Source organism: Salvia hispanica, chromosome 3 (assembly GCF_023119035.1).
Source record: "Salvia hispanica cultivar TCC Black 2014 chromosome 3, UniMelb_Shisp_WGS_1.0, whole genome shotgun sequence".
Taxonomy (NCBI): Eukaryota; Viridiplantae; Streptophyta; class Magnoliopsida; order Lamiales; family Lamiaceae; genus Salvia; species Salvia hispanica.
The window spans coordinates 27383573-27398930 of NC_062967.1; the positions used below are offsets into that span (position 1 = coordinate 27383573).

Below are 15358 nucleotides of genomic sequence, written 5' to 3' on the forward strand. Positions count from 1 at the left end.
ATCGAATTTATTAAGTTAAAATCCAAGATTAAAACTACGCATATATTTTATACTATAACCAATCCAAACAAAAAATATTTGAATAAAATGTAAATCACGGTTAAAGTATCTAAATTAACATAAATATCAAAATAAGTACCTATTTTTGGAGGTGAGTGTACAAAAATGTTCTTTAGACTTTTGGGGGTGTTTTTGTCATAAAATTTGGTCAAAAAGTGAAAAAGCACCTGAAACGAGCAATTGGTATAGTATGGAGACCGCAAATAATATTTTGTAAGTATAGGGACCGCAAATGTTTGTCGCTGAAAATATAGAGCCTAAACATGTAATTCACTCTAAAACAAATCACTCCACTTTGTATAGCTGTGAAATCATGCCATGGTTACATTTACTCCACTTTCTCTCTCACACACAAACACGCAAAACTCACACTATCATCTCCTACTTTGCCTATATAAGTTGGAAGTTCACCATAAATCACCATATCATCATCACTTTCTTGAGCTTCTCTCTCCATCTCAAAAAAAAATATCTGTATCATGGAGATGAACTCACAAAGCCAAGAGAAATCATACATGGCCTCCATTCCTTCAAAACTCCATGAATTCATCAAGAAAATAAAGAAAATTGGAGAAGAAGATCCAAGAAGGATCATTCACTCCACCAAAGTCGGATTGGCTTTGACACTAGTCTCCTTCTTCTACTACTTCCGGCCACTCTACAACGGCTTTGGACAAGCCGGGATGTGGGCAGTCTTAACCGTCGTCGTTGTCTTCGAATTCACAGTCGGTGAGTAAAAATTCAGTTGAATATGAATTCTACTTTTGCATATTAGTTCTACACTAATAAAATCTGAGTATAATGAGTTAACTAGTAGTACTGAAAGTGAAATGCGACATTTAACAGTGGATATCTTAAAATTGCAACATGTAACATTTCAACTTAATTTATAAATATTTCAAATTTGAACCAGGCGGGACGCTATCGAAAAGCATAAACAGAGGCTGCGCGACGCTGCTAGCCGGGGCATTGGGTGTCGGGGCCGAGTATTTGGCAGGTGCCTGCGGCGAGAAAGGCGAGCCCGTGGTTCTCGGACTTCTGGTCTTCTCTCTAGGTACAAATTGTTAAAGATATATAACTATTGTGTAGTTTACAGACTAATTTGGTCCGTAACAAATCAATTAATCGACAAATATTTAAAACTAATTAATGGCTATAATGCAAATGCAGCTGCGGTTTCTACATTTACAAGGTTTATTCCAAATGTGAAGAGGAAGTATGATTATGGGGTGTTGATATTCATACTGACATTCAGCCTTGTGGCGGTGTCGGGTTATCGGGTCGAGCAGATACTGGAGCTGGCCCATCAGAGGCTGTCGACTATACTCATAGGCGGGGCGACTTGTATGATCATATCCATATTCGTTTGCCCGGTTTGGGCGGGTCGGGATCTGCATTTCCTCGTTGCTGGAAATATTGAGAAGCTTGCTGCTTTTTTGCAAGGTATTTATTGAATTTTAGATGTGTCTTTTTCTTCTTAGAAGGAATAGGAGACAATGGCAATGGTAATCACGTTGTTGGATTCTTTAAGTGAGAATTTTCTAAAAAATTAATTGTGTTAATTTTATTTTGTTTTTTGTTAACAGGATTTGGAGGTGAACTTTTGGCTTGTGGTGGGGATGAGAGTAGCAAGGATTCAAGTGGGACGAATGTCGAGAAATCGCTTCTCAAAAGCTATAAAAGCGTGCTTAATTCCAAGGCTACGGAGGAATCATTGGTGAGTATATAAATTAGTGACCTTTTATTTTGTCGATAACATAATAGACGGACGGAGATAGTACTTTTCTAGGACACTTCCATTTATGTTCTTGGTTAGTTGGAACATAAAAATGAGATCCCCTTTGAATTGTCGGGTTGGAGTAGCCTTGTATCGAATTGATCCAAATTTAAAGTCTAAAATACACCATTGTGTGAGTCATTTTTCAGTTTAAATCCAAATATAGTGATGAGTTAGATTCGGTATTATAAATTAATTAATTTTGTGTCAAAATTGTTAATTGTGTGTAGGCAAATTTTGCATGGTGGGAGCCTCCCCACGGCAAGTTCAAATTGAAGCATCCATGGAAGCAATACTCCAAAATCGGAGGTCTAACAAGGGAATGCGCATGCCTAATCGAATCCCTAAACACAAACACAATTACTTCCAAACCCCTCGCCCCGTCGGAGTTCACCGCCCAAATCCGGCAAATGAGCACGGAATCCGGCAAGGCGCTCGCCGAAATCGCCGCCGCAATGAAAAAAATGAGGCGGCCGGAGGCGCACTTGCAGAGCGCCAAAGCGGCGGCGGACCGGCTGCGGAGCGTGCTGCAGAACTCCTCGGACCTGCAGGAGGTGGCGCCGCTGCTCGTCGCCGCGTCGGTGCTCATCGACGTCATTGGATTCGCCGACGCAATCGCGGCGGCGGTCGGCGACCTTGCGAGGGAGGCGGGTTTCGAGGGCGTGAAGACGACCGAGGCTCATCGGCGTGGGATTGTTAGCCCTGTGGATGATGGTGAGCATGTGGTGGTTGAGATTCAGGCGGAGTTGCCGGAGAAGAACATAATTACTACTTGATTAATTATTATTTATTTATTATTTTTAGTGTTTAATTTAGCTTAGTGTTCAAATATACTATAAGTGTCGCAGTACTTATGCATGAGACCGTGTATTTTTATACAATTTGGTCGATGATGTATACGTATAAGTCCGATTAATTAAATAATGTATATTCAAGAGCCAAATTCTATAATGCTTATTTGATTTTCCTATATATGAAAATACGAAAATTGTAGTCATATACTGATACTTCTTATACGAATTTTAATTCTCAAATTTCTTATTTTAAGATAGTTCTAAAATGATCTCATCTCTATTAATCACACGATTATACTATAACTTAAAGATTCACATATAAATAAGCATGAGGCCTTCATTATGTATCTATCAAATTAAAATTGTTATCAAACTCTTAAAATAATTAACTTGGGTGTATAATTTATACCCTATTTTAAATAGATAAAGTGACGATAGATACAATATATTTCTAACGCAAGTTTAGAGTATTTTCAAACATCGGCCACGTAGCAAATGTTTGTAAGATTAATCTAACCACTTTTTGGTATCCACATGTAAATTATTTAATTGAACTTTTGACTTTTTAAAATTATATTTGGGTATAACTTCTAGCACCGAATATTGATTAGCACGATAGAGAATGATCCCATTATAAGGACTTTAAATTTCACAAATAAGGAAAATATCTATGCATTCTGTTAATTGATAAGTCAAGTGATACCAATATATATAAGGGTTTTTAGCTTTTTAAACCAAAACCTTTCTCCGAATTCTGATTTTTTCCATTAACTATGAGATTTATTTTTAAAATCACGAACTTTCATTTCGTTAGGATTTTCCCAACCTGACCCGAATAGCATAATTCAAAATGTTAAAGTTGTGTTTTTTATTCAAAAGTTGTCATTTGTTATGTAATAATTGTGACTATATGTAATATTGTGCCAAATAGGATCCAAGTAATCAATTTAGTGACAAATAGGATTAAAATTGACATGTAGACAACCCGGGTTTCGTCGTTGACCCGCCGGGGGAAAATCCTAACGAAATGAAAGTTCGTGGTTTTAAAAACAAATCTCATAGTTTATGGGAAAAATCGGAATTCGAAGAAATGTTTTGGTTTAAAAAGCCAAAAACTCTCTATATAATGATCCTATTCTTTTAAGTCAACATTGAAGTGTCTATTCAGCTCTGGTCCTTGCAAATATTTCACTTTTGAAACTCTTTAGTATTTGACCTCAAGTTTTTGGCCTTAGCAGAATATTAATTGGAAGTCTCATTGCCATAAATATAATAGTATAGGTTGAACGTGTCAAATATTCATACATATATTAGTAAGAACGTGTCAAAAATAGGATGAGTATTTATTGTCAAGTATGTTTGCTGAAGTTTGCAATTTTATTTTTCAGTCCAAACAATATTAATTATGTGGAAAATTGAACATCTAGTTAAGATCATGTGTTATTTAACAACATATAGGTAATTCCTTGTTTTGAAGAACATATAGTCATTCAAAAATATACCAAAAATAAATTAAAAATGTCTCTATTTTTTTTATTAGTTGAAAATGCTCGAAACAATACTCAGCAAGCAAAGATTTGAGACAAGTGGTTAAAAGCCAAATTTCAAGAGCTAAGATAAAAAAAATGACAACACGATAATATTCCAACAAAATAAAACTTAGTAAAAGACAACGCCAGCCAACTACATTGCCTAAGAATCACCTAATGTCTCCATGTCTAGTTGAAAATGAAATGTCAATGATGGTTGACTTTTAACTTCTTCATATTAACCACTAATATTGTAAATTTTCCTACTTTATATTTGTCCAATTTAGTGTTAATTAATATACGTGTTATTCATGCTGCCTTAGTTGTGCAACCGGGGAACTCGGATACATTGCCACACGTATAAGATTATACATTTTAAAGTGAAGAAAATCAAATTATTTTTTCTAGTTTTTTCATTGTCGAATGTGACTACTAAATTCTTAATTCTTCAAACTTTATAGTATAAATAGAAAAAAAATCAAATACACGTTACACTATTTCCTCGTAAGATCAAAGGTCAATTCTCACTTTGTGCACTGATTATAGATAAAATCTATGTACAATTTCAGTATAATTTGATACCATTAATTAAGAACAAAATTAAGACACGACATTTATTAACAAATGAAACAAAACATAAATTAATGGGTGGTTTATGATGGGATGGAAAGCACTAAACCGACCAAAAAATGTAGCTATTAGTACGACCTCCGTAGCAGACTTGAAATCCAATAAAGATTAGTCCTAATCAATCTTTCTTGATTTAATTAGTCAATATAAAAGACAAAAAGGTTTGATGGAAGACAAAAAGAATATTAATTTAATTCAAACCTATATTTTAATTAATTGCAGAAACTAATTAATGGGTCTGAAAAAATCATTTGGGCACCACTAATCGCACCTTTTATTTTTCAGAAAGTCTAAAATTGACGCCACAATACAACTAGTTGCACTTTTTTTAATATATACTTTTATAACCTAATATAGTTTCGATGGTACAACAATTTTTGTCCCAAATTAAGATCCCACTGCAATTCTCTGACCAACTTATTTATTTTAAGATGATCTATAGCCTCACAGATCAACTTGCATATTTTTTTTTATTTCGTCTGAAATTTTGAAAAGTAGATGTACTTATTAATTTTAAAATTATTTGTTGTATCTCTGTCTCATCACTGACAATCTCCACCACCCAAATTGCAGTGTGCATGAAGGCATATTCTAGAATCACTATTATGACTTGTTAATTAACATTCTTAAGCATGATTAACCCATGTGATTGATAAAATTAATTGGATGACGTGGGATTCACTTTTACTAGTACAGGAACACATGTACTAATCGATCATAGATTTGGATTGTTCTAGTTAGGTGAAAAGATTGATGGTGGTTGTCCATGTTGATTAGCAATATAATTAACTAGGGAGATAGTATATTTATACTATTGTTAAACTTCCTAAAAGGGGATATATAGTATAATTAATTAATATCTTGTTATCAATTATTTTCAATAAAGTTTTATTTGGTAATATCATTATGTTTTGCTCCCTTTTGAAATTTTGACAAAAAAAACTGAATTTTCATGTTTAATGTCATCTCATGGACTATTTGGATACACGAAATTTTTTCTATGATATTAATGATCCATCTGTGGAGACATATCATTAATAACCCCACACCACCTTAACCATCAAGTCAATTAAGAACATGGCCCTCAAAAGTTCCAATATAATGATCCATGCAAACACTTTCCAAAATCGTTATATCTTAGAGAAATGAAATGCTATAAACGTGGATGAAGTTTTAGTAAGAGTTACTTCAAATTTGCATTAATAAATAAAAACAAATAAAATGACAGAGAGAGAGATAGATTTTCAGACATGTATAGATGAGTGCGATTGCATTACGTCAGCTTGTCCTAATATGATTATAAGCATCCAAAAGCAACAAGTTAGATTCAAACCAATCTGAATAATCAGAGCTCACTTCCACAACATGCAACTCTACACAACTTTATAAATGGGACAAATCAAATTCAAATATTTTGAGCTCGCATTTGATTCATAATATGAATAAAAAAATTTAGGAAAGTTTTATAAGTGCATAATCCATATCTATATATGAAGAGACAGAAGGTGAGATTTGTTTGGAATTTAATTAAATAAATCGTCTATTAACATATACATTCATTGAAATTCTCTAAAAAAAATCATCAACATTTATAAGTAATTATGGGTCAAGATATATTTAGTATTATATTCAATTTTCAAATACAATTGAACTCTAAGTGATAAGAATATCAGTTTATAAGTACTGATCAGAGTAGAATTATCATTTCATAAATCTTAATCAATGAGAGGGTGCTAATCAGATAAGTTTTTGTATTATATTGAATTTATTTGTGTATGTGTGTGACATGTTACTCTCCATCATATATATGAATAAATAAATAAAATCTCATCCACTAGATAGAAAATCTTTTTGGATATCAAAATCCATTAGTAATAAAAAGAAAAATTAAAGTATCAAGATACCTAACGCTAGCTAGAACGCGTAAGAACTTGCTTTTCTCCTAACTAGGGTTGGAGACGAACTCATATATAGATAAATAAATCATTTGATTGTATTAATATCAAGATATAAAGAAAATTATGCTGTTTATAAAATATCTCAAATTAAGTAAAATAAATCACATTATATTATATATCCAATTACAAACCGCAGAGTTTCAGGCTGTGATAAAAAAAATCAGCTAAAAAAATAGTTTTAATAAAATCATTTGGATTTTCATTATAAATACTACTCCTAGCATTTTCAAAAATTTGGGTAATTTTTACAAATGACTCCAAACTGTGACTTAAACTACAAGTGATTTTCCAAAATTTGAACCAAATTGGGATGTTGAAAAAAGACTCATTTTGTGGACACACTGCTCATGAATTAAATTGGGTGGTGCCCGAACTTTCCTTTCCTACCAGAAGAAATGTGTGACTAGCTGGTCAAAGCTAGAAGATGGTCTGGAAGTTGTCAAAGAATCAATACCACTTGCCAAATGTTACAAAGGTGAACTTCATCTCGCCTCTTTTTGCTTACGGTTGGGATAGTTCTTGGCTTTTGGCAGTGGTGTTGCTTTTGCCTCTTTGTTGCTTTCTTTGTTGACGGGAGGTGTGTTGGTCGTGGTTTTGGTGTTCGTTTCTTTTGTATCTTTGTTTGTTGGCTTGTTGTTTGTTCTAGTTTGGTGAATTTTGTTGTCCGTGTTTTGGTTGGGTTGAAACTTTTTTGATGACCGCTATTGGTGTTTCGAGGCTTTTATTCAATTAAAAATAAAAACTACAATTAACGCTTTATGCTTACAAATTAAGGAGGCAAACAGTTTGAGTGACCTAAAAACCACATTAAAGTATTAAAGTAAGTGTTATGCTTCCAATTAATCAATCCACTAAGTTTGCCAGCCATGTCTTTATGTTTTAATTAAATCATGATTAGGCATCATCTTTGCTTGTTTTGATCAATTCTTTCAATAAGCCTACTTATGATATCAAGGCGAAATTTTGGACTATAGTCTGCTAATAATATTTATCAAATAAACGCAATAGATAGTGCATTTAGGAATCTACTTTTCTATATCTTTGCTTTTAAATTCTGATACAATGATTATAAGAAAAATGATTTTTTTAAGGGCGGGGGATTAAATCTTTTCTTTTTAATCAACTAATTAATTGCTACAACCGTAATAACCCAAGTAACACAATAAAATTAGTAGTAAATGTGAAACCAAACTGATCACAAAGTTGAATTAAACCAAACAGTTGAAAGGATTTCAACTCGAAACCTCAAGTTAAATTTCAGAATTGGATTTCGATCGAATGGCTCTTCAAAATTTTTTAATCATACAATAAAAAATTAAATAACATACTCATAATTTTGTTCGGCGACTTATAAATTTATGGTATTTTGATAATAAATTTATTGTTGAAAAGGGATGAATTACTTGAATCAGTTCGGTTGGATGGATTTAATCATTTAATGGATATGGGCCTGGCTCAAATCTGAGGTTGAATGTTAATTTGTAAGCCCAAAAGGTGGATATAGTAATCCATTAAATAGCTAAAGGTGAAACTATTCATAGCCCATGTATTATAATTATAGCTTCCACTAATTCTTTTTTGTAAATTTACTAGTGAACCCTATATAGCCCATAGTTATTCATGTGGATAATATTTTGTGTTATGTTATTTCTTTATATAAAGCTTTCTTTGGAATATGTTACTAAATCTTCCTCACTAAGTAATACTCCCTTGGTCCGTAAAATATTGTCTAGTTTTTCAATTTCAGTCCATCTGTGAAATGTTGTTCATTTTGCTCTTTTTTTTTTTTTTTAAATGGACCCCACTTTCTACTAATTCATTACATTCATATTCTATTATAAAATTAATATATAAATGTGAGATCCACATTCTACTAACTTTTTTCCCTCACTTTTCTTCACATTTTTTAAAACTTGGTAGAGCAAATATAGACAACATTTCGATAGTGTTCGGTTTTCAAGATAAAATAATATCAAGATACAATCTAGGATTGAGTTGTTAGACTATTTTAATCTTATGGAGTTAGCTATGACTAATTATCCCATGATTATCCATCTAGGATTGAGTTGTGGGGTTGAATTTCATGAACCAAACACATTACAAATTTAATTCGGATACAATCTTGCAAACCGAATACCCCCTTCATGGACTGAGGGAGTAATACATGTTTTAGGTAAGGTTACTATGTCAATTATCACCAGAGCCAAATCAACCAAAAATATTCAAAAATAGAAATGGACTAATTTGATAGAATGGACTAAAACAATAAAATAAATTACTTTTTTGGGACGGTGGAAAAAAAAAACTTTCTTTGGAAATTGTTACTTAATCTGCTTTTAGTATTCCATTTACTATAATAATTCCTAGTTAATGAGTACAAAAAGTACTATTCACATAAAAAAGTAAGTTTTCTTTATTGACAACTGTAAATAATAAAAAGAAAATTAGACTAAGATTTGAGTAACAGAAAATCACACTAAATCCGTCAATAAATCTAAAAGTGGGTCCACATAAGTAGAATAATAGAGAAGAGAGGGTTGATTTTGTTATGGTCGTTCAACTTTCAAACTTCCCAAAACAAAAATTCGTTCAACCAAGAAATATAAAACGAAATCTAAATCCACCATAACATTATCATGATACATAAAAAATTATAAGATAATATCATTGAAATTCATATCTAAGATCTTCAATATTAATCCAACCGTTAATTTACAATATTACCCTTCTGAAATAGCAAAAGAACAAAATAACCGTTAATAGGCCCAGTGGCATAATGGTCAATCGCAATGTCATCACGCAGATGAAGCTGCCTACGTACGGAGCTCGCGCCCACGGTGTTGCCATGGGCCGCACCCATCAGATCATGGCTCATTAGAGCCCGATTTCCAGAAATAGTTAATCTAATCTATTCACGCAAAATATAGAGTTAATTGCTTTTAATAGCATTTATTCGGCCGATTAATCGGCCCTAATCGCGTGGCGAATTGAGTTACCACGGCATCATTGATGCAGTGGTGAAACGATGTCGTACCTCCGTTCTTCTCCGCGTTCCAGCACTCCTCGCAGAAGGCCTTGCCGCGATCTCCGCTTCCGTCCACCGCCAGCCACGTCGGATCAAACAAATCGCCTCTCGGAAACTGCAATTCCGCGCCTCCTCCTCCGCACAGCGGCGCCGGTTGACTCCTCCTAAGCAGGACCAGATGCGGCTCCGGCTGAGCGATCCGAGCCGCGAAATCGGCTCCTCCGCCGCCGATCATCCTCTCCCTGCGGCTCCTCGACTTGCGCGACCGCTTCAGAATGACGAGGAAGCAGCACTCCTTCAGGCGGCAAATCGCGGCGAAGTTCGCCTTACCGGTGACCGGAATTCGGCGGCGATCGTCGGAAAACGGCGATTTCCTGGTCCTCCTCCGACTGACGAGGTATATCGAGATCTGATTGGGCGAGATCCCGATCATTTCGCTGAGAATCAGCTGGAAGGACTTGTAGTCCATGGCAGGGGTGAGTCTGACGTCACCGATGTCCATCTCCCGCTCGCCGTCGAAGAAGGAGACCGGGAAAACGCCGTGGTCCACCATGAATCCGCGTCGTATTCACGGGAAAAAGGAGGGGGTTTTTATATAGGAAGGGAAAGGGAGTGGGTTTAGAGGGGATATAGGTGGCAATAAATTGTGGCGTGGGGATTAAATGGGGAATTTAATAAATAATCGTGCAGATTGTGTGGGGCTTCGGAGTAGCTTCGAGAGGGTGCTTTCTGGTAATTTCTTGGATTCCAAGCAAACAATGTGGCCAATATAATCACCGCTCAGCTCCACAACTATTTTTTTTTAATTAAAAGTAATGATTTAGTTTCAATTTTTAATGTGACACGACTTGTATTTCATTTTTTTTTTGTTTCGTTTTATGTGTATATCATTATTAATCATGTCCCCATTGATTAGGGGTTGTGATTTTTTCAGAGAGTAACTACGTGTTCATTATTAAAAGACATAAGAGTACAAACAAATTAGGAAGTCACAAATCCAATCTATTATGGGAGCACATTTTTTTTTTCTTCCACGTATGACAGGGTTAATTAGAGTTAAGTACTTTAGTGGGCTTCTAGCGAGGTCGGTCTAACCCAATTGACACCTCTAGTCATTGACGACATGGATTCCTCACTTGTTGACGAGTGAGTTGGAAGACCTTAGACAATTGGTCAGGCTCTTTCATTTTTTTCACACGCCACATAAGAATGTGTTCAATTTTTTTACTAAAAACAATCCTATAATTTCACTTTCCAATTGTTAACTTTATAATAAAAATGTATGGTCCACACCACATACTCAGTCAATAATAATTAGTAAATAGACTCCTACATAAAGACACACGTCCAACTTTCTACTCAAAATCTTTAATTAAGTATTAAAACTCGTTTATTTGAAAGATTGAACACGAGAATAAGTACTAAGTAGTATGAGATAAACTTAATCAATTTGATTTTGATTTTTGTACCCCACCAAATTCAATCAAGCAAAATTTTGATATATCTGTCCACGCACTACTTTAGTAATATTCCCTTCCCAAGTTTCCCAACAAAATGTACTCACTCAATTAGAAAAATGAAAACGGAAAACACAAGCAATTATAACATTACTTTTTAAATTGACAACTTATTTCTCCCCTTTCTTAAATTGCGATTTATTCGTGATTTTGGGAAAATATTGCCACTTGTTGATAAAGCGTTATAGAGATATAATTGGTTTATCTCCAGCATTTGTCTGTTCCATCTATTTATTTGTTCAATTCATTGATATATACACATCATCTATATACTGTGATTACAGAATTCACAAAGCATACATCGAAAATGAAATAAAATACAAAAACAGAATAATATTTAATAGGACATGATTTGCTTGATTGTAAGTTGTAACTGCAGTCTGTTTGTCTAGAAGATTTATCAGGGAATGGGATTAATGGGATTTGGGTATAAGTGATAAATATATTAAACTAAATTCAAATTTATCAAATATATAGTATTATAGATTTCCATTTTATTAACCGTGTGAGCCAGAAAAGTCCCAACATTCCTTGTTCTACGTCCCTTTTCATGGAGAAAGTAAATCATACTAGCACTATATATATAGTTTAAAGTGGATTTTTTTTTCCAAACGCCCACAACTTACGAAATTATTGATAAATTATAGTAGGGTGACGCATATATATTTCTCGAAATGAAATTTTTATTTAATTTGATTTATTTTTTCAATATAGCATTTATTTTTATGATCTATGAATTAAAAAGGATGAAATACCTTATAAGAATGAATTAATAAATAAATGTAGTGTGATTTTTTTTTTGTCTCATATCTATCGTATCTCTCTCAGTCTCTCTCTTGCTCTGTATCTCACTTTCTCACATTAAGCTCTCCTTATGGAGTATTTCTCATCTCTTCTGTAATTCTATTTTAATTTCATATATATGTAGGAGTATCATTTTCTAATTTCTTCATCAGATGCATGTTCTATATATAGATAAGCTAGATTCTTGAATTTTATCTCATTGGTATACTTTTTCATCTTACAATCATCATGCTAATTACTTGGCACTAACTTGTCATGTTTAAAACAAACTTAAGATAAGGGGCATGCTTTCTCTCAATTCAGTTTATTTTTGTCCTAAATCTGAGCCTCAACTATTGGCAACATCCTTGCTAAATTATGTCTAATTTATATTTTTATCGAAACTAGGAAGTCATCAGATTATGTTCAATATTAGCTTCCACTCTCAAACTAATCTTGATATATAAATTAAATAAATTTCTTAGGCTCAAGGCCGCTGTGACTTAGCTTTGACATTTGAAATTTTGTTAATAACTTAAAGTGGATTCCAATGGCTCATAACTTATGAAATTATTGAGATATTAATTATAGTAGGGTGATGCATATTTTTCTAAATGGATTTTTTTTGGCAATTAATCAAATGATTAAAAATATTAGAAGGAATTTATTTATTTATTTATTTTATGCGTCTTTCTAATTTATTTTCATAGTTATTAAGAATTTTTTAGATAATTTATTTTTTAACATAGCGTATATTTTTAGGGCATGATTGGTAGCAAGCTTGGGCTTTTACTGGAATCCCAGTTAACGTGAATTACAACAATTTTAGATTATTAATGTTGGCTTTAATGATGTTTGGTACACACCTTTTTTAGCCTAAATCATTGTTTGGTAGGCCAAAGTCAATTTACTGGAAAGTCATACTAAACATTGTGCTACCATTTATGTCCTTCCTTTTTTAAGGCAAATGACTCTCTTCTCCCTCTCTTCTTCCTCGTGACCCCGCTGCCTCTCCCTCCCTCACTTCGTCTCCCTTCTCTGCCTCTCCCTCCCTCTCTTCGCCCCCCTTCTCTATCGCCTTAGGGGTCCTCCCAACTGCAAAAAGGCTATTCAATCATAAGAGTACAAGCTATTCAGTTTCATCACTATTGCACCGAAATAGCAACCGTAAACAAAGAAACAAGGTTGCACCAAGTAGAAATGCTGATTCATGATGGCAAATTCATAACATTGACTACAAATGTAGATGTTAAGTAAACCAAAGAATTTCACAAAATTACAGAAATATACTATGCTCACGAGTCACAAAATGAATCAATAAGAGACTCCATAAATCTGCTCATGAGAAGTAGACAACAGACCTCTTTCAAATTATGCCCAACTTTGCAAGTATTTATGATAACACTACTCACAGGACAACGGAGATTGACAGGAGCAAAATCCTCCTCAAAGACTCCCCAATTCTCCTCTACTCCGCCCTCCCTTCCACCACTATCCGATAAAAACCGGTTCGTGGGGTGCGGCTCCGGCGACGGCACATTGCAGCCGAAATCGCTCAGCAGCGGGCATCCAAGCGTCGTGCCGCCTTGGCAGTTGGGGCTCCACGCGAGCCACGACGGCGGCACCACCGTGAAGCAGTGTCTTTGTCTTGTGGTTATGGGTATGCAGTTGTAGATGTCGAATAGTGGTGGAAGGGAGGGCAAATTAGGCATGAAGCTACAAATCAGGTATCAGACAAGTTGAGAAAAAATAATACCTGCTTTTGTCTCGGATAGTGGAATGCCTCAAAGGCTGAATCTAATCTCAAATCCTGCAAGATCCGGATTTTTTCTACCGGGTTTGCAGATAAATCTGATATCTACCAAACGTATGAGAAGGAGGAAGAAGAAGTCCTTTTATGGTCTTTTATGACTTTTATGGGGCTACCAAACATACCCTTATTATCTATGAATCATGATGAAAACCTTGTCACTTTCCATGTATAAAACAAACTAGAGATAAGTCACGTGATTTTCTCTCAATTGAGTTTGTTTTTCCCCCTAAATCCGAGCCTCAACTAAAATCATCGTTGTAAATTATATTTTGTCAAAAGTTGGAATTTATCAAATTTACATCTTCATTTCGAAATTCCGCGTTTAATCGTGTCTGTCCTTGTTAATGTTAGGTTCCTAGATTAAATAAATTTATTTGGCTGAAGGTAATTGCGAATTTAACATTTGAAATTAAAGTAATGGATACTGAACTATGCCATTTGAAGTTAATGCAAACTTAATAAGGAAAGTGAACTATAGCTTTGGGATGGAGAAAAAAGGATGGTTAGCTATTATTATAGGGCAGGAGATTGGAGGGAGTATATTTTATCTCAAATCTCAATGGACCCAACAGCGAGCAACGAGAGTCGATGATGCTCGTCGCTGCTGAGACAGTGTTGACTCAAAATAAAATGAAAACAAAAAAGCACGACATGCCCAAAAATAACGCTATTATCGACGATCACTTTGGCAGACGCATGACTTAAAATAAAAAATATAATTATCAATTTCCAAAACCCTCTCTCTTTTCCCCATCCGGTTTACGTCTCTTTCGAAATCCCTAGTTCCCAACACTAGGTTTTCGTCGCTGTTCCGCAGCCTTCCTTGGTCGTCCTCTTGGTGCAATCCGGTAACACACCCGACAAATAAATGCATTATGCATGCGATAGAAACTTTGAGTAAAAAATAAATAAAACGAAAAAAGCATGCGACAAGGGCTCAGAGATAATAAAATTGAAGTTTATTCGATAGATTCACAAACTGGCAATAAACCATTAGGCATTAGTAATTATCGACAGATTTTGTTGGATAATATTACTGACAAACAATGTTGACTAAAAAACGGAATGAAACGAAAAAGCGCGAGGATTACGGATAATATTATTGACGAACATAGTTTGAATAAAAAAGAAGAAATAGCGAACAATTACAAATTATTCAAAAAGCTCAACGCCTTACAAAAACCGTCAACGGAAGCCTCAGCCGCTTCTACAGTTGTGCCGTTTATGCTGCAATTAACATAATTCTATATTTCCATTTCTTAATAAGGAAAATGGGACCTTTTTTTTTGCTCATAATGCTAACTTACTTCCTATAACATGTTGTAATATTTTCTTGCTAACTTCAAATGTTGATATCAACTATGAACTTTAAATGTTTGAATCTCATTTGACTATCAAAACGCCATTTTATTTTTTTTGAAAATTAGGTTGATGGTGGAATGAAATAAAAGATACTTTTATTTTATTTGTTT

General features: G+C 34.2%; 3 protein-coding genes across 4 annotated transcripts; 1 reads left to right on the top strand and 2 right to left on the bottom strand.

The window, feature by feature from the left end:
- The first annotated feature begins 539 nt into the window (after positions 1-539).
- On the top strand, positions 540-2765 carry LOC125208866 (aluminum-activated malate transporter 8-like). The gene is made up of 5 exons (XM_048108361.1): positions 540-789; positions 974-1114; positions 1231-1503; positions 1647-1777; positions 2068-2765. Exons 1-5 carry the CDS (start codon positions 540-542, stop codon positions 2611-2613), a joined length of 1341 nt encoding a protein of 446 aa, XP_047964318.1. The 3' UTR covers positions 2614-2765.
- A 6586-nt stretch (positions 2766-9351) lies between these two features.
- Positions 9352-10394, bottom strand: LOC125216142. Its single transcript, XM_048117776.1, has 2 exons — positions 9783-10394; positions 9352-9656 (listed from the first exon to the last, which is right to left on the bottom strand). Exons 1-2 carry the CDS (start codon positions 10324-10326, stop codon positions 9652-9654), a joined length of 549 nt encoding a protein of 182 aa, XP_047973733.1. The 5' UTR covers positions 10327-10394; the 3' UTR covers positions 9352-9651.
- A 2483-nt stretch (positions 10395-12877) lies between these two features.
- LOC125210817 lies at positions 12878-13954 on the bottom strand. 2 transcript variants are annotated; one of them, XM_048110414.1, is made up of 2 exons: positions 13486-13954; positions 12878-13168 (listed from the first exon to the last, which is right to left on the bottom strand). In XM_048110414.1, exons 1-2 carry the CDS (start codon positions 13783-13785, stop codon positions 13145-13147), a joined length of 324 nt encoding a protein of 107 aa, XP_047966371.1. In that variant the 5' UTR covers positions 13786-13954; the 3' UTR covers positions 12878-13144. The 2 variants fall into 2 exon arrangements, with proteins under 2 accessions (XP_047966371.1, XP_047966369.1); XM_048110412.1 differs by having other exon boundaries at positions 12878-13179.
- Positions 13955-15358: the final 1404 nt, after the last annotated feature.